The 23,254-nt window shown below is 36.8% G+C and overlaps 3 protein-coding genes across 8 annotated transcripts in view; 2 read left to right on the top strand and 1 right to left on the bottom strand.

Moving 5' to 3' along the window:
- nmo (serine/threonine-protein kinase nemo) overlaps window positions 1–9,063 on the top strand; it is a 156,293-nt gene extending 147,230 nt beyond the window's left edge. For 2 of the 4 annotated variants that reach the window (XM_089730156.1, XM_089730159.1), the window contains exons 8-11: window positions 186–405; window positions 1,166–1,259; window positions 2,750–2,868; window positions 4,017–9,063. In XM_089730156.1, the coding sequence (XP_089586282.1) occupies window positions 186–405; window positions 1,166–1,259; window positions 2,750–2,846 (411 nt within the window). In that variant the 3' untranslated portion in view covers window positions 2,847–2,868; window positions 4,017–9,063. Of the gene's footprint in view, window positions 1–185; window positions 406–1,165; window positions 1,310–2,749; window positions 2,869–4,016 lie in introns of all 4 variants that reach the window. The other 2 variants (XM_089730157.1, XM_089730158.1) reach the window with 2 other exon arrangements.
- A 1,593-nt stretch (window positions 9,064–10,656) lies between these two features.
- CTL11 (C-type lectin 11) lies at window positions 10,657–18,331 on the top strand. Its single transcript, XM_089730139.1, has 6 exons — window positions 10,657–10,714; window positions 12,030–12,090; window positions 15,258–15,545; window positions 16,683–16,856; window positions 17,330–17,590; window positions 18,066–18,331. Exons 2-6 carry the CDS (start codon window positions 12,057–12,059, stop codon window positions 18,230–18,232), a joined length of 924 nt encoding a protein of 307 aa, XP_089586265.1. The 5' UTR covers window positions 10,657–10,714; window positions 12,030–12,056; the 3' UTR covers window positions 18,233–18,331.
- Window positions 18,332–19,111: 780 nt separating this feature from the next.
- Window positions 19,112–23,254, bottom strand: part of LOC114248875 (integrin alpha-IIb) — a 28,434-nt gene continuing 24,291 nt past the window's right edge. For all 3 annotated transcript variants that reach the window (XM_028182304.2, XM_089730137.1, XM_089730138.1), the window contains 3 exons: window positions 21,807–21,921; window positions 20,191–20,262; window positions 19,112–19,712 (listed from right to left, as the gene is read on the bottom strand). In XM_028182304.2, coding sequence (XP_028038105.2) covers window positions 19,605–19,712; window positions 20,191–20,262; window positions 21,807–21,921 — 295 coding nt within the window. In that variant the 3' untranslated portion in view covers window positions 19,112–19,604. The remainder of the gene's footprint in view (window positions 19,713–20,190; window positions 20,263–21,806; window positions 21,922–23,254) is intronic.

Genomic DNA, 23,254 nt, shown 5'->3' with positions numbered 1-23,254 from the left:
ACTTGACCTAAAGGTCTTAGTTACCAGGTCATAAAATCCCTTAAAAAAGACTTATATAAGTATGCCTGTCTCTAGTACACAGGGAATCCTAATTTGGGGTCGATTGGGGGCGATTTGTTCCAAGTTATAATTTTATTAAAATATTCGAAAACCAATATTTAATCAAACTTGAAATGTGATTCCAGATGTTGGTATTTGATCCAGCCAAGAGGATTTCCGTAGTGGACGCACTAGCACATCCTTACCTCGAAGAAGGGCGACTCCGTTATCACTCATGCATGTGCAAGTGCTGTTACAACGCGCCCCCAGCAGCCAGGCACTACTCTCCAGATCTGGAGCCGGTGGCGCCGCATCCCTTCCACGATGCATGGGAACGGAAGCTCACCTCCGTGCATCAGGTCAAAGGTACAAATGAGCCGTTAAGTGGAACTACAATCGCTTATAAAATAACTTTGAAATTACAGGACATTTTGAGGTTTTTGCGTGTCGCAGAGGACGTCCCATTATATAGTTTTTAACACTGCGCTACCCCCGATTGAGGGTAATTTCAGATTTCCACTATCTACAACTTTTATGTAACATAATGCCCAGAGGCTGTTTTTGCTACTTATCTTTCTATTGTCTATTAAATTTTCCCCCCATTGCTATGTAACATAATGCCCAGAGGCTATTTTTGCTGCTTATCTTTCGACTCTCAAATAAGTTTCCTCCTCCTTACGGTGACACGTACTTCTTCAAACGAGGCTTGAAAAGAATTCGCAGTGGCAGGTAATCTTTGTGTCCATGACGATCTTGAACTTGGATCCTCGCGGTCTATGACCCTTAAATTATGATTTATAACTAACAACTACAAGTCTACATTTCTGTAACAAATCATCTCTCAAATTATGAATTGGTCTACTTTTACTATACATTCTTTTTATATATCAGCGTTACTACATTTGAGGAAACATAGTTTTTACAAAAGTAACAAATATCCGAAGTAGATAATTTTAAATATCCCCTAAGATTAGTGGGATTTAAAATGTGTGTAAACGTTCCACGTTCAACGACCCCAAGCTATCTCAACAAGGATATTAAACCCGACCTTAGTACAGACAAATAAAACAAGCAAAACGTAGCGCTAACGTTAAAAAAAAGACACACCACAAACAAATGTCCACAGAGGAGATACACAAGTTCATAGCGGAGCAGCTCCAAACGTCTCGCGTTCCGCTCTGCATCAACCCGCAGTCCGCCGCGTTCAAGAGCTTCGCAAGGTAAGGCGCCGCAACCACAACCGCAACCAACCGACACCAACCGACACTAGGTGATTTCTTTGCGATACGTAACCTTCGTTGGCGTCCGACGTCGGCTCCGGGAGTTAATCCAAATCGAACTTTACCCCCACATTCATGTCTTCACCGAGAACCAATCATCCAAATGCTAATACAAATTTATTTAATGACGTATTTAAACGTAATGTAATGACGTTTACTGGTGTTAGGACCTCTTGTGAGTCCGCGCGGGTAGGTACCACCGCCTTACCTATTTCTGCCGTGAAGCAGTGATGCGTTTCGGTCTGAAGGGTAGGGCAGCCGTTGTAACTATACTTAGATCTTTAGAACTTATATCTCAAGGTGGGTGGCGCGTTTACGTTGTAGATGTCTATTGGCTCCAGTAACCACGAGCTCGTCCACCCATCTAAGCAATAAAAAAAAGATGTATCCATCGACGATACAGACAAACGATTGTTTCTCAGTGAACGCACGACGTCTCGCTCAGAGCTTTACGTGTAGTTTCTGTCGCTGCTATGTCTTATTTTAACATCACAGTAAAGCTTACGGCGAGCCGTTAATGTGTGGGGTATGTGTCGGTGGACTGATTCCTCTCTGTTTCGACGGCTGACGGCAACAATCTAACTCGTTCTGTTGCGTAGCGACCACCCGCACCCAGACCTTGGGCCACGCCTATCTGAACCCGAGACGTGAAGGCAACGCTGTAATATTGTAAAGTAATCTTCGGATTTATCCGACGATAAGACGTTTATGTAAATCGCTTAATGAGGCGAAGTTAATTCGGATGTATCTTGTCGTATCAGATTTTCGGTGTTGTGTTCACGTCAGCAAATATAATGAGATCCGAAAAGCAAACAGTCATCACAACTAGGTGTGGCACGGTGCGAGCTCTACTGTGTGCACTGCGTGTCATCACCGTGCAAATAATGTACTATCTGTGTCTCAATGTCCAAAATATCTAGAGCTATAGGCACTATTCAATGTCAGCTGATCGGTGGTCGCTGAACCTATCACGCCATACCCTCTCCCTTAACGTCGATATCCCTGTCCCTCTCACACAGTAGTTTGCAGTGTAGGTTCATTTTGTACAGTGCGGGTCGATTTTGCGAGGGCCCGAATTGTGCATGGTTTTGTTTTAATAATATCTCCTCGGTGCTTCTGAGCGATAGTCGTTCGTGTGAATACCCACGCAAGCTGCTATTTCCAGCAAAATCAACCCTATTGAAATGGTGGTTAATTCGTTGTTTACAATTTAGCACCGCTGTTGATCCCTTATTAGATTTTAAACGCTAGAGTTGGACTGAGTGATTGTTTAAAAAAAGTAACTTAATCATAAGTATAGTTTAAAATTACTCACTCGTGTACGATTCTGGTTTTGTAAACGTAAAAATAACTCATTTATCGATAAATCGATAATTCTGTCGGACTCTAGTAAATAACACTGCTTTTTTTTTCTGTGTGTTCTGCGACAGATCTAGGGCGGGTTCGAAAACAAAAGTTTGTTCCCCTTTCAAGACGGCGGCAAAAATACTACTTCTATCGCCGGTGATATTTCTGTGTGCCGCCTGACTAGGCCGGCTGGGCCCGTCCAGTAAGCGTCCTTTCGCACGATATGTTAATGTCATGTCCATATAATGCCGTTACTATTAAACGTTGCTTATCTGTGGGACTCTAATGTGAAGGGACCGGTGCTACCTATGATTTGGCGCAAGCTTCGAAATTTTAACTTACACTAATAAAACTATCGATTTAATGAATAATTCATAAACTTGGAAGATATTTTATTTCGACGCTTGCGCCATGCCGGAACCCTTGTCAACGTTTTGCAGTAAAGGTTCACGTGGAATGCTCGCACGGCACTCGACGGCGCAACACTAGACTTTATCGTGTTGCTTTTAAGTTCGATTGTCGTTTGTTTCAAAAGGGTTGATCGTTAGATTTTGCTCGTTCCGTCCCGATTACTGTTTCTCTGCATGTATTCTCCGCTTTGAGTCACACGTTTGGAGTACAAGACAATCATTGGGTTCTTGAGAGACCAAACAAAAAAAAACGAATTATTATACTCCATCGGGATTCGTTCAGAATTGGTCAGAAATTAGCGAAATATAACTTCAGAATCCTGTACATTTTGAAATCGAAATACGTTATACTTCGAGCATGTGACGCGAACGTTTCCTTAAGTGTTTTGATTGCGTATTAAAGAATCAAGATAATCACGCGTCAACTATTTGTGGGCTTAGTGAATTGTTTAAGAGGGTTTCTTTTGAAATTATTTTGCTGTTTGTTGACGATCGAAGCCGTAAAATGTGTAAATCTTGTAGTATAGTTAATTAAAAAAAAAAACTCGTAGCATTCGATTTTTGAACTTCAAAAAAGCATTTTTTTCTTTCGTAGGGTTGGTTTACACATTTCGTGGCAGTCACTTCGAGGCTTGGTAGTGCATGCAGTAGTTAGTCACGTGAGCACAGTGCCGGACACACGGTTGTGGTGAAGTGCGTCCGTATTAATGTAGCTAAACAAACGTAGTTTTGATTTGTGATGCGGTTTTGCTATATCGAGTTCCGTTTTTTTTAATATCCGAGTCGAGAATCTCATAATAAATCTGCATGAGTTTACTGAGTTTGCTGGATATTTTTTTTGTAATCGAACGAATCCAGGAATCTATGATGGCGTGGGTGTGGGTATGCGCACGCATTGTCGATACTTGACTTACGTTGTGCGATACTTGGATATTTGCAGCTCGACAGTGGCGCATCCATCCGAGCTCCCGCCGTCGCCGCACCAGTGGGAATGACGTGAAACGAAGCGCGTCTTTGACAAGCGACGCGCTGATTACACTGACGCGAGATAGACAAGGCAGACTGACGTTCGGAAATATATTATCTGTGCTGATTGAAATGGCACCGGTTTCTATTGCCGAACAGCCACTTCTAACACGCCCCTATAATCGAATTATTAACCGGTAGATTTCATTCGAAATATTACACATATGGTCCATTTCGATCAGCAAAGAGGTCTGCTTTGATTAGCTTGTGTTAAGTAGAGAAAATGATAAACTAAAAACTTTTATACCGCACCATACCTCATTACGATTACATTTTTAAAAATACATGTATAAAATGCGAATAAATGTTATAAACATGGAAAACGTGCCGCGATTTCAAAGATAATTATCTAAATGTGATTCGGTAACATAATTTGTTTCATCAATGCGTTAAACATTATATTTTTAATTAGTAGAAATTGTCTTTGTAGTTCATAAAACTGTCGTGCGTGGTCTAAATTCGAAGACGTCGAATTTGCGGTTGGTAAGACCGATAGTGATGTTGCCAACAAAAAAAAAATACAACGAAATTGACTTGACAGATTGGATGTCAGAAATTCTAAGCGACTAAATTAAACAGTCAAAATGAGTTCATGAGATTGGACGTCAAAAAATATTAGGCGACTAAATTTAAAAATCTTGATGAATGAGAAGAGTTGTCTGTCGGAACATGCGTGCGGGTCGAGCACTATTAATATACTCTTTGCCAAATTCATAGTTCTTACTTGAGTAACAGTCCCTTGAATTTGTTGCGATTAAACAAAGAAAAACTATGAATTCTGTGCTTAGAGTAAAAATAAACTGTGACAACTCTGTAGAGAAATGTTGCAGACTGTTTATATTATTCATTTAATCTTAAAATTCCATGTTTTAAATTAAATAAACGTGTATGTGATCGTGGTAGGTTTCAATGTGTGCCTGATTGTGGTTTTTTTTTTGTTTGTTTAAGAACGTTTCGAACAATAAACGTTGCAATATTATTAATGCATATTAATCGACTTGAATCTAATCGATTTCAATATTTAGTTTTTTTTTATGATTTGTACTGTGTTCTACGTCTTTATAATTTGTTTTGTGACGTCGTGCAGACATCCGTTTTATATACACTTCGTCAAACCAAACAATTTTCGCTGTTAACAGCCAGTGCATCTATGGAACAGTTGTCTGCGCGACGACCTCAAATCCTCGTATTTAATATGTAATTAAGCCTTAACAACACCATTGTATGTAACATCGACTGAACATTTTACATAATACTTAGCTTAGAATATGTATAGCGTTAGATTTATAAAAAACAAATGACTCAAAAAATAAAAGAATAGAAAAAAAAACAAAAATAAAAAAACGTGTAAGCAAGAGGAGTAATTTCAAATATTATTCAAACATTAATGATGTAGTGAGATATTTTATAGTGAAATGTTTGTAACGGACACTTGTGTATTTCAAGCATTTAATATAACTAGAGGATTCGTGTAAATGGGAAATGCTGACGCGGCTCATTATTATTTTTTCCTCTATTAATCTGTTATCCTAGAGGGTTCTGCCAGCGTAACCGGGCGAAAGCGGCTTACTGGATTCTCGGTGTGTCGCGCTAACTGACTTATAAGGCGTTATGTAAATTTCGATATATCGAATAAATTTCCGCTGTATAATCGTAGTCTTAAAAAGATGTCTTTAACAAAATATAGATTACGCTAATACAATTGTTATTGCACAACAAATTCACACCATTCAAATTGTGCCGTTCAGAGCGCTCTTACTAAAATAACATCTCGCATTGACGATCGTTTTAAAGTTTATATATAAGGAGTATATTTTTTAGGAACTAGTTTTGTAATTATCACGCTGCTAACACATACATATGTATTATTATAGTGTGACTTTGCAGAAGTGGCCAGAGGAGCCGTAGCCTTAAACCTAGTTCAAAACTATAAAGATGAAATAATGAAATGTAAATAAACAAGTAACATAGTATTAATGTTAGTTATGTACTAGAATGGTATGGGATGTTAGAAGCCGATGGTATCCGGTCCACAAAAATGGCTTTTTTATATTTTGTACCGTTGATTGGCACTTGGGCGCCATCTTGTCGTACCTTATTCCTCAAAATGGCGGAGTCTCATGCGACGCGATGGTGTAAAAAAAGCGATGTCAGTAAATCTAAATCGGATCCGGCTATTTTGTTTAGAATATTATTTTTTAATCACCAAAATAATCGTAAGGTTACTGTTATAAAGTTTTGATACATGCAGGCGTAGTCTTTTTTTACAGTTCCTATATATATATATATATATATATATACTCTGATGAATTTATATATGTAGTAAAAAGCTAGTTAAACATGATATGCCGGGTACCGACAGACCCCACCTTGCCTTAACTCAGAAAGTTATCACTGTGATCCACACAATAGCACCCGGGCATTTAGTCTGTATATAATGATCAGGTCTTGCGTAAATTAGTGTCGAGTTTAGATCGTTTTTAGGGGTTAGTTCGAACGAAATCGCGCTTCATTCTCCCAAACGAGCGAAGTAGTTAGAGCTAGACAAAATACGTCTCCTTTGTAAATAAATGCGCGGTGTATATTCTGTACATTAACTATAGTTCCAATAACAACTTTACATGAGCGAGCGTAAATCTGTTCATATAACTTTCGTTTGATTGTTTCACGAATAAAAAAAATATTTTGCTTTTACACGTTTCCCGACTTCCAGAGATCTCGTATTATCTAGTTTAAGTTAGCCAGCTGTTCGTCTGAAACGCGCGTGCTTAGTGAGTATTGTGATTTAGGCTATGACATGTTAGGTAGGTACACGCGATTGCGGAGTACGCGAGGCCCATTCTCGCAACCGTAACGATAATCTCAACAAGAAATGAAAAACATTTTTTTTTTTCGATGACGTAGGTACGTATTGTTTGTGCATTTAATTCTGATTAAAATAAAGGTCGACCACGTTGCTCCGGACCACTGATGTCGTGCGTGATTTGTTTAATTGCTAGACGAACTTCGAAATAGTTTTTTTTTTTTTATCAGAAATCGTTTCAAATTTTGAGAAGAGATATTATATTCTTACATTAATTGGAAATTTATTATTACGGAGTTCGGTAAATTAAATATAAAATTGATTCACATTATTTTTGCATTATAATATACCTTAGTACAATATAGTTTGACAGTTATCTTTGGAGCAAAAAATAAAAATAAAAGTTTTTGTTCGGCCAATTTAACCTTTTTAGTGTCGAACTTATTTTTACATATTTTGCGGAAATTGATACAAGGGTTATTGAAAAAAATATCGTATAAAGAATTTTAACTTAAAAATTATTCAAAAATCAATGCTAAATTCATCGTAAAATAATTTTAAATTGTTACTGATATATGAAATGTTGTTAACTTATTAAAAGTTATACATGCGCGTTAATACCTATCTGTACAGGTCAATACCTGATATTTATAATCAAACTGCGCAAATAGCCGGTAGATACTCCGACGCTCCGCATTTTATTGAATTGAGAGTCGATCTATAGAAGGTTCACACTGAAAGGGTTAAATAAACGTTCAGTATAAAGCTGGTTGCGCATTATGGTGTCAATAGTAGCTCCAAAGGTCTCCGAGAATGGATTCCGAAATCTCCGTACATTGTATATCACTCGCTGGCCAGTCGATACCGGTCCCTGTATTCAGAATTCTCATGGCTTTTGGCACCAAATATTCTTTGGCCGTAGAAAATGTAAGCTTACGCGCATTGAAATAGCGCTACACAATGTGTTCGCGCGATCTCTTTGTAAATATTAGCAAATAAAACGTTTTAGCTCCAAATCAACGTTTTTCTTAATTTCACTTTAATTTTTTTTACAATGTATGCATCAATCTTTAGTAGTATTATGATTTATGATTAATGTTATAGTAAGAAAACGAAAAAAAAAAATGCGTTTATCCTCCTTATAATAATTTTTTTTTCTAGTATAATTAAAGTAATTGTATATAAACTAAGACATTTTGTGCATTAGTAGTCGTTCGTTGTGTTACGTTATAAGGTTTAGTTAATTTGCTGTATTGATTTGAATAGTGCCCGATGTGTTTGATAAGACTTAGATCGCTTCGCACCGTCGAATGATTTCATTTCCTGTATATAAAATGTATAACGGCTCGTGTAGTGATGTGATTTTAAAAGCGTCAGAAGGAAAAAGAAAATTGTAAATATAAAACGTAACGTTAATATTTGGGTGTATTTGATTAGTGTATTTCACTGTTGTTGCGAAATGCCAAAACTATTGTAATCTAGTGTTGCGTCTGCACTGCCTAGAGGATATTCACTGGAGGAATGTTAATTAATTATATTTAAAACATGTTTAATGAAAACATAACTAAATACATTAGAAGTCCGGTATTGGGGGTAGTTGTCAATAATCAAAACGTGACGTAAACAATGTTCTATGTGAGTCGACTATTATCAAAGCCGGCAATGTGACTTTTGGACAATTATTGGTAAATCAGAAAAACGAATTATTGACTTTGTATTCCATTGGCAGTCACAAAACTCTTCTGATCGACATCTTAGATAAATAACAGGTTAAGTATTAACCTTTATTTAATGCAGGTTTTGAACCGTATTCTTTGAAGGAGACGATTATATTCAAATCAATCTGTATTGACATATCAATAACATTTTTTTGTCCAAATGCACAGATTGCCACCTTTGATAATAGACGACTCATGTCACTATCGTTACGGCACGGGCGTGCGAGGGAGATGGCATGACATATCGCCGCGCTTCGTTGTATCTGTATCGAAGTAATATTCGCTTATACGTTATTTTAACGGGTTTCATTGTTACCTTCAAAATGTTGTACAAGAAACTTCCGTATTGTTTGGGCAGTGCATCGCGCGACCGACGGGCACCAGCGTAGGATTTCCGACGCTGATTATGTAACAATAAAGTACTGCGTAATTAAAACAAAGTGATTTTATTTTATTTGTAACAAGCTGACCCGGCAGACTTCGTAGTGCCTCAATCGATAAATAAATTTTTTGTATAAAATAAACTTAAAACAAACAAAAGGAATCCATCCGACGGGGGACACTTAAAAGGAAAAACAAATTTGTTATTTTTATTTAATACCGGGCATTTTCATATTTTTCTACCTTTTAAACCTCTGGACTTCCACAAATAATTCAAGACCAAAATTAGCCAATCGGTCCAGCCGTTCTCGAGTTTTAGCGAGACTAACGAATAGCAATTCATTTTCATATATATATAGATTCGGATCGGTACCAATTATTATACATAGTTTGATACCAGTTACACAATTCAGACTTCGACCTCAAGTTTTATCTTCAGTCTCAAGAGATAATTTTCGCCATGCAAATCTTAAGGCTCTTTAGTTTATTTCTCACACTTCCTGGAACTTTAACGGCATGCATTGGTTTGGTTGTAGCCCTAACATTGTTGATATTCAGGAGCAACGGTCGCTACTTGCATTGTAGAGTTGGATCGTACGCTAAGCTGCCGTGGAGGGAGTAAAACAACTTTGACGTAGAAGGATTTAAACGCCTTAGTTAAAAGATCGAAATCGACATAATTACTTCAGTGCGCCGTGTAGGGCAGTAGTAAGTGTAAACTAGACCTATTATTTAGCGCGGCTTCAGAATGACTGGCTACAACGGTAGCACGAGTTTATATGAAATCGAGCATAAAATTATTTCACAAGCAGGTGTTGCCAAACGTGGGTCACTAAAATCAGTGCGATGCAGTGAATGCCAACTCACGGGTCGCAATAAAATTTTATAATATATTGTTATATATATTACATTATTTTATAATATAATAATTTATTACTGTGTACATTACTACGAAAAACGGCTACTGTCATTTGACCTATATCTGGCGGATAGATAAAATTGAGACTTTGACGTCAAATTCCTTGGTAGCATCGCGATGAGCTCAGCCTCTGAGAAGTTCATTTACCCATTAAACCGTAAAAAAAATGCAGACATTAAATTTTAATCACTTCTTCTAAATTAATAAGCTAAAAGGATAGGAGACAGTTGCCATGTAAAGTGATTTGAAATCACTTGAAAGTCATTTTTGTTAAAGCAAACGAGAGATTTAGTTAAAAAATACCCAGAATTTTCACATTTGTAATATTATAGTATCAACAATGAATGTACTGTGTACACAACATATAAAAAAAGAAAAAGAAATAGCAATGTGTTTGATTCATCTTGGGGAATTAATGGTCGCCGTTGATTCTCCGATGGACTTTGAGCTTGTCGCCTTCCCCCTCTGCGCAGACCGATAAAAATTAAATTCTTAGAAATGAGAAAGTTCGTGTGTAAACAAACCGATAAGTACGACCTATTGATTTAGTACAGAAGTTTCCATACGCCAGTAAAGATTTAATTTTCTATACATCACACGCAACTAATATAGGAGACTTTTAAATACCAACATTCGTAAATATGTATGTCATTTGTTTCTAAGGTTTTATTCATTTTAGATTCTCAATTTTAAAACGTGTAACAAAAAGTATGTTGTTTGTATTCAGTCAGCTGTAGCGGTGAATAATTATTTGTTGCTCCCTTTCTAAGAGGATCTTTTATTTATAACAGGTTAGTATAAACTGGTATCCCGAGAATCTAAACAAATTGAAGTTCCAGTAGCATAATTGAGAATGCAGTTAATATATTTATAGAATATTAGAGCAGCAGCCAAAATTGACAGCAGATCTCTTTTGTAAAGGTGATTCCATAAATAATTTACTGGTGGTAGGACCTCTTGTGAGTCCGCGCGGGTGGGTACCACCGCCCTGCCTATTTCTGCCGTGAAGCAGTAATGCGTTTCGGTTTGAAGGGCGGGGTAGCCGTTGTAACTATACTGAGACCTTAGAACTTATATCTCAAGGTGGCGCATTTACGTTGTGGATGTCTATGGGCTCCAGTGACCACTTAACACCAGGTGGGCTGTGAGCTCGTTCGAATTTACAAATTTTGAACGAACGACTGCTTCGCTACTCGTCTACCACCGGTAATTATTCAAACTTTATATTTTTGTGGTTTCGATAGCAATTCCAAGATGGCATTTCTGTATTGGAGGAGTCGCTCTAGAAATAAGCCTTATATAAATTTTTTTCTTTTGTAATTTTCAATTCATTCATTACAATTTCTTAGTACCTGCCGACACGATTTAAGCTCCAGTAGTATCCGAGTACCTATTATCCGTAAACCTCCGTAAACAAATGTTATTTTTTACTCGACAACGAGAACACGACAACACAACACAGCGACAACTTCACAGCTCTGAAGATTTACTAACAATCAGGTCTAGAATTCTAAAAATTTAAGTGGATAGCACTTACCCACTCTTTATAAAACAGAATGTGTTTTTTCATTGAAATATGTTATGCCAGAGCATTTCACCACTTCATATCATCATGATAACAATTGGTCATAATTGATAATGATACTTAATTACTTATTTTAAAAAAAAAAGAAAATATTTGAGAAAAAAACAAAAAGCCCGCTGAGTTTGTTTCGCCGGTTCTTCTCAGGACTGCGGCTTTTTTTTGAACCGGTGGTAGAGTTAACATTGTTATTTATATTTTGACATTCAACAAGTGTGTTATACTGACATCTAAGTTGAAATAAATGATTTTGAATTTGAATTTGAATTTGATGATACTTAAATTGTACTCGGGAATAATCTCCTTTCGAATGGTAAAACCTTTGACGTCTTTTAATTCGTTTCCCGTTCGTATTCCAAACTCCCCGTATAAATAAAAGCGTCCAAGCAAAACAAGTTCTTCGAAGACAGATTAATGTTTACGTTGTGAATATATGAGCTATTACGGCTTGATAACTTCGCCTTATCAACGGTCAGGGTCTATAAAATAAATCGTTTACATTTTATTCAACAATTGTCTGTTAGGTCGTGTCCGGTACTCGTCACGTGGAAATGAAGAGTGCTTTTATTTGTTTCTGCTTTTTGGGTAAGTTTTGTGTTTTTTTGTATTTACGACTCTTCGAAGAGTGGCACGGTATTATGTCAATTTTTGTAAAGTCAACCAATCGAATAATTGGACCACCATTTTTATTTGATCATATTTGAGGTTTTGAAGCAGATTCAAAAACTAAATACCAGCGGGAATGAGAATTAAACTTTTTGCAACAATAGAAGATACTTACTACCATAAACATAAAACAATCGACTTTAATTACGATTTTATTTATTCATTTATTTCTAATATCATTTAATTTTTATTTTTGTTATACATCAACTTAATACTTCAAGAATTTCCGCAAAGTTAAATCAAGGGTAATTAATGGAAAGATAACAGCAATTAAGTTCATTAAACTAGTGATTGTAGATGTAAATAATACATTCGTTGTTAAATAGAGACTAATAAATAATTTAAATAATAGAGATAAAAACTAACTGCGGAATTACCGGTGATAGAACGTGACGCGAGCTATAGTTTTATCTCGGCTTTTTCTAAGTTCGCGGAAAAAAATACGCAAATTACTGAGCGATTCCTTGAAAACCCGTCTCCTTATCATAATCGGGTTGCTGCCCATTTTGACGACTCCAAACTATAAATATACCTAATTATTATAAAGTTATTTCATCATACAAAACCGCACGGGCACAAGTAAAACTTAACACATCATTATATTAACTAGAGGTCCCGCAGTAGTCGAAATTCGACTATAATTAATTGGAATTGTAAGTTTGTACACTATTATGGTTGTATTTTACACTTCTATAATCACAAATTTCGCCAAGACTACACTTTAAAAAATATTAACAAAGACAAACAATATTTAATCTCAATTTGACAACAGACGTCAAAAACAAAAGTTTGACAATAAATAGTATGCATGCGTGTGTGCGTCAAATACATGGTATGTAGTGTGTGTAATGTTTTCTTTATTGATTTAATGTATCTTTTATGCATTATTTAAAAAAAATATTAGCATTGTGGACTTCTTCTCTATATTCTCTATAAGTGTGAAAAATTTCATACTCCTCCGTCCGCGCAATTTTCGTAAAAAGGGATACAAAGTTTTTGCTTCACGTATTAATATATAGATACTGTCACGTTATTTTAACACGCATTCATTAACATATATCGCACATGCGGTGCGATAACGTCACTTATGCAAACTATGTAGGTAATTTTTCAGGAGAAACGTTGGAAAATTCAACATCTTATTATATATAGTTCTGCTAGACTAAAGAAATAAAAACCATCTATATATTAATACGTGAAGCAAAAACTTTGTATCTCTTTTTACGAAAATTGCGCGGACGGAGGAGTATGAAATTTTCCACACTTATAGAGAATATAGAGAAGAAGTGCACAATGCAAATATTTTTTTAAAAATAATGCATAAAAGATACATTAAATCAATAAAGAAAACATTACACACACTACATACCATGTATTTGACGCACATACGCATGCATACTATTTATTGTCAAGCTTTTGTTCTTGACGTCTGTTGTCAAATTGAGAATACATTAAATATTGTTTGTCTTTGTTAATATTTTTTATCGTGTAGTCTTGGCGAAATTCGTGATTATAGAAGTATAAAATACAATCATAATAGTGTACAAACTTACAATTCCAATGAATTATAGTCGAATTTCGACTACTGCGGGACCTCTAGTAATATTTAAACTACAACAGTAAGTTTCATTAGTAAAAGCAAACATCTCACCGATAACTATTAAAAAAATGTATTTCCTCATACTCAGTTCAGCTTTAACAAAAAAATGCATATGTGACTTTATAGCACCGTAATGTGCGATATGTTTATTTTTAAGTAACGGAATCCTTTTACGTTATTTTCGCCGACCGCAGGACGTCTGCTTAATTTAAAATTTGTACACACATCAAGGACTGATGGAATTTTTTTTTTTTTTTCGTTGTAAGGTCTCAGTATAGTTACAACGGCTGCCCCACCCTTCAAACCGAAACGCATTACTGATTCACGGCAGAAATAGGCAGGGCGGTGGTACCTACCCGTGCGGACTCACAAGAGGTCCTACCACCAGTAATTACGCAAATTATAATTTTGCGGGTTTCAATTTTATTACACGATGTTATTCCTTCACCGTGGAATTCAATCGTGAACATTTGCCGAGTACATATTTCATTAGAAAAATTGGTACCCGCCTGAGATTCGAACACCGGCGCATCGCTCAACACGAATGCACCGGACGTCTTATCCCTTAGGCCACGACGACTTCATAATACAAGAATTTTATAATTTCGCTCTATCACCCTGACCAGTATGAACAGAATAAAAACCAATTCAAATAAATTGTACTTTCTGCAATTTCAGCGGTTTTATTTTTATTTTTAACTACAAACATTTTTATATGTAAAGGATTCGATGATCAAAATAATACAATTAAACATTTTTTTGAAGAAAAAATATGTGAAGATAATGAATGGATCCTACAGTAGTTAGCAACAAACAGACACGTATATCTCAGATTTCATTTTCCTTGTGACAATGAATACTTTGAATTTGAAATATCGTCTTTTGGCATTAAAAGTGTACAATTTCCAAAAATTAGTTTTTTAGAGTTAATATGCGGAATCATTTAGTATCATCAGTATTTTTCTCATAAATACTCTCAAAAGAGCGTAGTTTAGTCTTAGTTTTTTTTAGTTTACCTATGTTTTGACAACTATTACAAATTAATACGTAATTTTGTCTTATTTTAAAAGACAGATAGTGTAACTGGTAAAAAAAAAGTTGCAAAGATGATTAATCTATATACATATATAAAAATAAAAGGCTCGCTAAAACTCGAGAACAGCTGGACCGATTTGGCTAATTTTGATCTTGAATTGTAGAAGTCCAGAGAAGGTTTAAAGGGTAGATAAATATTAAAATTCCTTTTGTTTGTTTTATTTTATACAAAAGTTTAGGTCTTTTATTTATCGATTGAGGCACTACGAAGTCTGCCGGGTCAGCTAGTATTAAAAATATCACATGTTAATAAACCTTTAAAACACTCTCCTGTAAAATTAGTCAGTTTTGAGATTATACAGTTTTAATGCGAGAAGACGATATGAATGTAAATGGATACTCATCAATAATTTTAAATGTAATATGGATTGAATTGGATTGTTCCTACCAGCGATTGCCAGTGCCCCCCCTCCGAGTGTTTCGAAGCAATACCGCTCCGACTACGTATATAATAAAGACACCAACGCGTTTTACAAACTACACACCGACAGCGCTAAGATATGGGACGCCAAGAGCTCTTGCACCACTGAGGGAGCCCAGTTGATGGTGCCGGCTTCAGAACAGGATATAATTCAGCTTCATTCGATGTTCAAGAGATTTCCAGATCTGGGGAACTATGTTTGGGTGGATGAAGACGGAAAAGACCATGAATCTGCAGAGGAACAGCCGATGATTGATTGTAAGTACAGTCAAAACCGTTTACTGCGACATCGTTTAGATTATGCCGGTTATAATAACCTAGAACAAAGGTCCCGGCTGAATGCTATATGACCGCCTTATTAAAAACATTGCTTTATACGACATTGCCAATAACGACATACCTCATAAAACGACCACATTTAACTAATATTTCCGAGAATTAGATCTGTTAGAACGACCGGCTAAGCTGTATTGTAAACAATTTGAATAGGTATCCACATTTGTCTTCAATGGCTAATAGGCTATTAAAATCAGGAAAGAAAACAGTAGGATTTAGTTTAGTGTAGGGTCTTTTCTTCAAAACACGTGCATGTAGTAGAGTCAAAGCCCGCTTCTTCGTATCTCTTCAGTTAGTTTGTTACTTATCTATACACAAGACCCACCAAAACTTTGTGGAGTTATTCCTGAAACTTTCAAAATGTCGCAAAGAATGAGAAAACAGATTAATATTGAAGAAAAAACGCGTATTATGTAAATATATTTTTTCAATAATTCTAAATCTATATCTAAAATCTATATTTCTAATTGTAGTTGATTTTTATTCGGCTCTATAACGAATTGCACTCTCTATGGTTTTTTTTCGATCACTAAGTCCTAAACGAAGTTTGAGGAGAGTCGTCAGCACTAGTCAGCAGTAGGTAGAGTTTTGATGTGTCCCTGGTTTTGCTGATGTCTACAAGCTGCATATTTACCATTAGGTTAATCGCATGGCCTACAACAAAACAAATGAGAATTGCGCGCTTCGCTGAAACGTTCAAAACATCATTCGCGAAAATATTTTTCCTGTTCCTTAGCTACTGAATAATTAAAGAGATAAAACTTCTATTCCTACCTGATCTGTCAACGTACCTATTTCGAAAATAGCTAATCACACGAGTAATTTTCAACAAATAATCTCTTTGTGCACCGCTAATTTTTGTTGATTAAAATACCTAAGATTTTCATCATCATCCGGAGTCATCATCACTTTTAATTATTATTCTCATAATCCTCTCGCAGGTCCGCTGGAAGAGATTTCTTAAAGAAATAAGCAGCATAATTTTCCTATTACTCTGTACTATGTCTTCTTTTTTGTGTGTACATAAATAAATAAATAAACAAATAAGATTTATTTCAGTGTCAGACTCGGTAACGGAAGCGATGAGGTCTAGGTTCGCATTACAAGGGTGCGATGTGGTTACTCGGCAGGGAGAAATCGAAACCTCACCCTGCTACAACCGATTACCTTTCATTTGCAAAGTGGAAGCCATTGATGCGCCTTACGATACGCACTGTGGGGTTTTTGCTATAGGTGAGCATTTTTTTTTTGGGGCATGGGGCCGAACTTTGTACCTCGGCTTGGGGCGCGCACGTGGTGTGTGATTAGGGTATCTGATGTCCTTCTTTTAAAGAACCATAATTCTACATAGGATATAATGCAATGAATTATGTTCAACTTTTTTAATTCGTGGTTTTTTTTTGTATTGCTTAGATGGGTGGACGAGCTCACAGCCCACCTGTTAAGTGGTAACTGGAGCCCATAGACATCCACAACCTAAGTACCGCCACCCACCTTGAGATATAAGTTCTAAGGTCTCAGTATAGTTGCAACGGCTGCCCCGCCCTTCAAACCGAAACGCATTATTGCTTCACGGCAGAAATAAGCAGGGTGGTGGTACCGACCCGTGCGGACTCACAAGAGGTCCTACCACCAGTAATCCCAATCCCAGCATCCATTCAACATACTGAATGAAGTCATGATTGCAGAGCGCTCTATAATTCCAGGGTACCAATACGTGGAGAGCACTGGAAGCTGCTATAAGATCTCCAAAGTAGCCTATTCCTGGAACCAAGCTTATGACGAATGTCAAGCCGAGAATGCCCACTTGGTGGTCCTTAATTCGGAAGCGGAGATGTTGGTCGTGAAGAATTTGACGAACGCAGCGGCCCCAGTTGACGAAGCCCAGACCACATATTTCTTTTATGCCGGTTTCAGAGCACAGGAACCCACTAAAAACGAAACTCCCGTGTTCAAGACGATTTTCAGTAAGTAAATGAAAAGTATTGCTATAATGTAAATATAATAATTAATTTTCTTCTTCTTTTTCTCTACCTTAACCCACTTAACCCACACCTAATTTTTCTCTTCCGTTCTCTTCTATCAACAGTCATCTCAACACTCACTCCTCTCTCTCTCTGATATCGTCATTCACACACTCCATCCATGTCTTCTTCGGTCGACCTCTTCCCCCTCTACCTTGCACTACCATTTCCATACATCTCCTAGTCAAACGCATCTTCTCTCTACGCACCACATGTCCATACAAATTCCAAGGTCTCAGCATAGTTACAACGGCTGCCCCGCCCTTCAAACCGAAACGCGTTACTGCTTCACGGCAAAAACAGGCAGGGCGGTGGTACCTACCCGCGCGGACTCACAATTGGTCCTAGCACCAGTAAATTGGATTTTGATTGGAAATAAACCAAAAAAAAAAACTTATAATGATATTATTTTTTATAGATCAAACATTACAAGAAGCCGGTTTCGGTGGCTGGTCCGAAAACGAACCTAACAACGCGAACAACATCGAATTTTGCGGCACGCTCTTCAAAAACGACGGCAAACTGAATGACGTCGACTGCTCCCATAAATACGCCTTCATATGCGAAAAGGAGGTGCATATGTAAACCGTTCTGTGTTAGAAATATACCTATAGCAGTTATTACGAAACTTAAGTCTGAATTTTTATTGTCATAAATTAAAATAATATTTAAAATCTTTTGTAATTACACATTATCGCTGATTTCTTCCTTCTCCTTACGTCGTATATTCTCAATGCCGTGCCCTCATTATAACTTTTCCTGGACGGTTTTGCGCCAACTCTATCTAGCCTCGGATGGCAACGAGGATTGAGTAGTTGAGAGTAGAGTATATCGATGACTTTAATGGTAGAATGAAACTGCTCAGTCACTTGAATTCAGGAGAATGTTCGGTTTTTTTTATTGCTTAAACGGGTGGACGAGCTCGCAGTCCACTTGGTGTTCAGTGGTTATTGGAGCCCATAGACATCTACAACGTAAATGCGCCACCCAACTTGAGACATAAGTTCTAAGGTCTCAGTATAGTTACAACGGCTGCCCCACCAATCAAACAGAAACGCATTACTGCTTCACGGCAGAAATAGGCGGGTTGGTTGTGATTAGGGCTCATCTATTATTAAGTGGTTATCGAAGCCCATAGAAATCTTGACGTTAAAGCTGCTTTTCATTTCGAAACATACTATCAAAGTGCCAATTCAATGGTAAATCGGTTGTCCTATTTAAAAAAATTCTTAATGAGTGGTTCGTGGCGTTCTGTTTATCATTATTAACTTCTTGATTCATACGATATTCTAGGAAAAGTCTAGTTAGATTAATTAAGGGCCTGATAGTGGTTATTTATAGGAAAATAGGATACCAACATCAAATTTCAAGACCGGCGTTTAGTGTCTAAGCTGGTCTACTCAGCTCAGCCAATCACAAACCATCAAGGAACAACTAACATCAAGGAAAAAAAGGTAAACTATATTTTTTAACAATAAATAATTTATTGAACAAAAGTAAATTAAAGTTAGAGATAAAATTTATAGTACATTGTGCGGTGCACATACTATTTTTTCTCCTACCTGGCCGAAAGTTCGTGGAGTACCAATCCGGGGTCCAGGGGCGAAGCCCTGGCCGGAGGTAGGGCATAAAAAACAATTTAACTGATTTTTAATTTTTAAATAAACTACTACTAATTGAATAAGAACTGTCTGATGAACTCATCTTTGTTTAATACTTCACTATTAAAATTTATTGCATTTTGTTTATTTCACTTTTACACTAAACACAATATTGCAAATTACCCAAGCACAACAATGGCGGAGAATTTTAGGTGCGTGAGAGCAGACGTAGACACTAACGCGCATGCGCACTTGTAACCAGGGAGGAAAAGTTAGACTTTCTTCCCTGTACAGCGGGACGAAAACCGAACTTTCGGCGTAGGTAGGAGAAAAAATTAATTATCTGTTCGTATCTTTTACGATTGCGTTTCGCACAGCTGGAGATCTTCTTGAACGACGCTCAGAGCGCGAGGCTCGTCTTCTGGAAGTCTTCCATAAGCGGACTGCGCCATCATCGAGCGTCTCTGTGTTTCGGACAATAAACAGTTTTATTTGGAGACTGAAAAATCGGTATCGCCAAACTGTTGATATAATTACTAAAACAATAACATCTCACAGAATTTTCACTTTAGATTTATTGGCCATTCATAAACATTGGAAGGTATTTTAAATGTTTAATGACCTCAAACTAAGATTACTTGCTCTCTCATTTATAGGCGGGGAATCCTTATATTATATAACGGCTTTTCCATCCCTCAACTGGTACTCACGTTAGCTTCGCGGCAAAAATAGGATGATGAACTCTACTCATGGACACTACCTTTCTCTAACAAAATATGTGCCAAATATACTGCTGACCGTACGTATATTGATGACAGATAACAAAATAAAGTTATTCATTACTAGTTTCATCTATATCGCCTTGCGCTGGCTAGACGTTAATAATCTTGTGCAGTATCTCTATCCAACTGCACTGCAATAAAAATTAACTTTTGTACTTACCATAGTTTGCCTTCTAATACTCTTTCTTAGAACTTTTGTCTTTTCCTTATTCTTCCTACGTAACAGATTTGTCTGAAACATATTAATATTATGGTAATTACTCGTATTGCAGTAACTCGAATGAGCTTACAGGTCCATCTGGTGTTGTGAAATGGAACTTCCAATTGTATTATAAACTAGCTGACCCGGCAAACTTCGTAGTGCCTCAATCGATAAATAAAAGACTTAAACTTTTGTATAAAATAAACTTAAAACAAACAAAAGGAATACGTCCGACGGGGGACACATCTAAGGAAAACAAAATTGTTAATTTTATTGAATTCCGAGAATTTTCATATGTACCTTTTAAACCTTCTCTGGACTTCCACAAATAATTCAAGACCAAAATTAGCCAAATCGGTCCAGCCGTTCTCGAGTTTTAGCGAGACTAGCGAACAGCAATTCATTTTTATATATACCTATAGATATAACCGGTCCTTCAAATCGAAAAGCACTGCTACGCGGCAGATATTGACATTGAAAAATTAGCAATGTGCTAGTAGACACGTGTCGATACCATGGTTGTATATTTTAATTTAGGTAAATTAAAAAATATTTATAAAAAAAAGACTAACTTTCTGAATACTAAACGGAATTTTCGTAGGTAACGATCTAATATTTTAATCTATAATATTTACACACAAAGTATAAACAAAATATACACAAAGACAAAATTGTTGACAGATTATCTCTTTTTTTTATAGTATTTTTCATTTTAAGCTATTGCATAGCTTTTATCGCGGGCCTTGAGCGCGGCGACCGAATCATGAAATTCCGTAACGAAAAAACCTTACACCCCTCACTCCGCCTACCATGTAGCTCGCGTTCAACACATTCACACGTTGCGCTTGTGTAGTGAATAAGCGCGTGGCGTGACGTCGCACTGCATGCGCATCATGAAAAGTCTGCCCATATCTCTCTCTCGCGGTCTAGCTTATGAGTGTGAAGGGGAGTTAATGTTTTGCTTTTATTAATGTTTAATATAGCGTGGTCTTCTTTTATTATTGCTTTAATATTAAATTATCATTGTCTAATTATATAATTGCATAAGTTGATAAAAATGCTATGCAATAGCTTTACCGCGGCAGTTCCCGAGTGCCACACGTTTTTTTTTCTTTTTATTTAAATTAACCCCAATCTTGAAATGTCATGTCGATCAAGTATGAATTTTTATCATTGAGTGAACACTAATACATATAGACCAATGTTTAATGGTAACGTTTGGTCTTATTTTGTGTGGGGAATTTTCAATGTGTAAGTCGTTAGTTGTACAGATTCTTTCGAACGTGGAAATTCGACATCTATACTAATATAAAAATCTACAGTAGTTTTTACGGATGTTCCATTATAACTACTGAGCCATGCATCCGATTGACTTGAAACTTTGTATCCGTGTAGAAAATACATGTACTTAATGGATAGGTTAATATTTATATGAGTGTTAGACTCCCTACACCTGTTGCGGGGGCGTTAATGATAAGAATTTTTGTGGGGGTGAGAAATAATAATGTTAATTTTAAATGCCCAGCGAAGCGGACGGGTGCAGCTAGTTGTAAATAAGATTTGAAAGTACTTACTCGTTTGACGACAATGCAGTATATGATGCTGAGAAGCAGTAGACCCAATAGCGACGCCACAACTATGATCCAGAGGGCTACCGTCGTTTTCTCGATAGTAACAGTAGTCACAACACTATCAAAACAAAAATGTAATACTGTAAACAAAAATGTTTTGACTGGTGGTAGGACCTCTTGTGAGTCCGCACGGGTAGGTACCACCACCTCGCCTATTTCTGCCGTGAAGCAGTAATGCGTTTCGATTTGAAGGGTGGGGCAGCCGTTGTAACTAAACTTTTTATTTATTGCCCTTGTATGCATACGAGCATACGGCCCACCTGAAGGTGAGTGGTTACCGTCGCCCATAGACTTCAGCAATGCCACGGGCAGAGCCAAGCCGCTGCCTACCGCTCAATACTCTCCACAAGCCTCGTTTGAAGAAGGACATGTCATAGTGCTCGCATCTTTAATCTAAGCTTTTAAGTGGATGTAAAGGTTTTATTGCGAGTAGCCTTAAAACAAGAGCAGCGCTTGGCAGAATCTATGATCGGATCGGAATCGCGACCCACTGAAAACAATCCGGCGAGAAACTCAGTGGGCTGTGTACTTAATTATTTTGTTTTTGCTTAGATCGGTGGACAAGCTTACAGCCCACTTGGTGTTATGTGGTTACTGGAGCCCATAGACATATACAACGTAAATGCGCCACCCACCTTGAGACATGACCCCATAAGTCTCAGTTTTTACAGTACAATGGCTGTGTCACCTTTCAAACCGAAACGCACTACTGCTTCACGGCCGCAATATGAATGAATGAATGATTTCTTTTACTTCAGACAACAACAATAAGTCCATATTTTATATGTACATAGTATCAATGAAACATACTTAAAATTACAAAAACCAATCAAATAAAAAAGATACATTTATTAAAAATAATTATCAATTGAATACATTTAAAATATTCCCTTCAACTGATACTCATTTCGATCCAACCATTATTAATTATTATTATTTTTATTTAGTCCACAAGTGAACCACGGTACAATGGTTCAAGTATCGACAGTCATAACGGTCTGTTAATATGCTGCATAATAAATATGTGGTTTTGTACCCGCCCGTACGTACAAGACCATCCTACAATCAGTAATTACGGAAACGATATTTTTTGTGGGTTTGATTTTTATTACATGACTAGCTGACTCGGCAGACTTCGTAGTGCCTCAATCGATAAATAAAAGACCTAAACTTTTGTATAAAATAAACTTAAAACAAACAAAAGGAATCCGTCCGACGGGGGACACATCAAAGGAAAAACAAAATTGTTATTTTTATTGAATTCCGAGCATTTTCATATTTATCTACCTTTTAAACCTTTTTTGGACTTCCAGAAATAATTCAAGACCAAAATTAGCCAAATCGGTCCAGCCGTTCTCGAGTTTTATCGAGACTAACGAACAGTAATTCAT

The sequence above is a fragment of the Bombyx mandarina genome, chromosome 10 (genome assembly GCF_030267445.1).
Source record: "Bombyx mandarina strain Sakado chromosome 10, ASM3026744v2".
In the NCBI taxonomy this organism is placed as follows: domain Eukaryota; kingdom Metazoa; phylum Arthropoda; class Insecta; order Lepidoptera; family Bombycidae; genus Bombyx; species Bombyx mandarina.
Note: the sequence above shows the minus strand (reverse complement) of the source record. Positions and strands in the feature narration are given on the sequence as shown.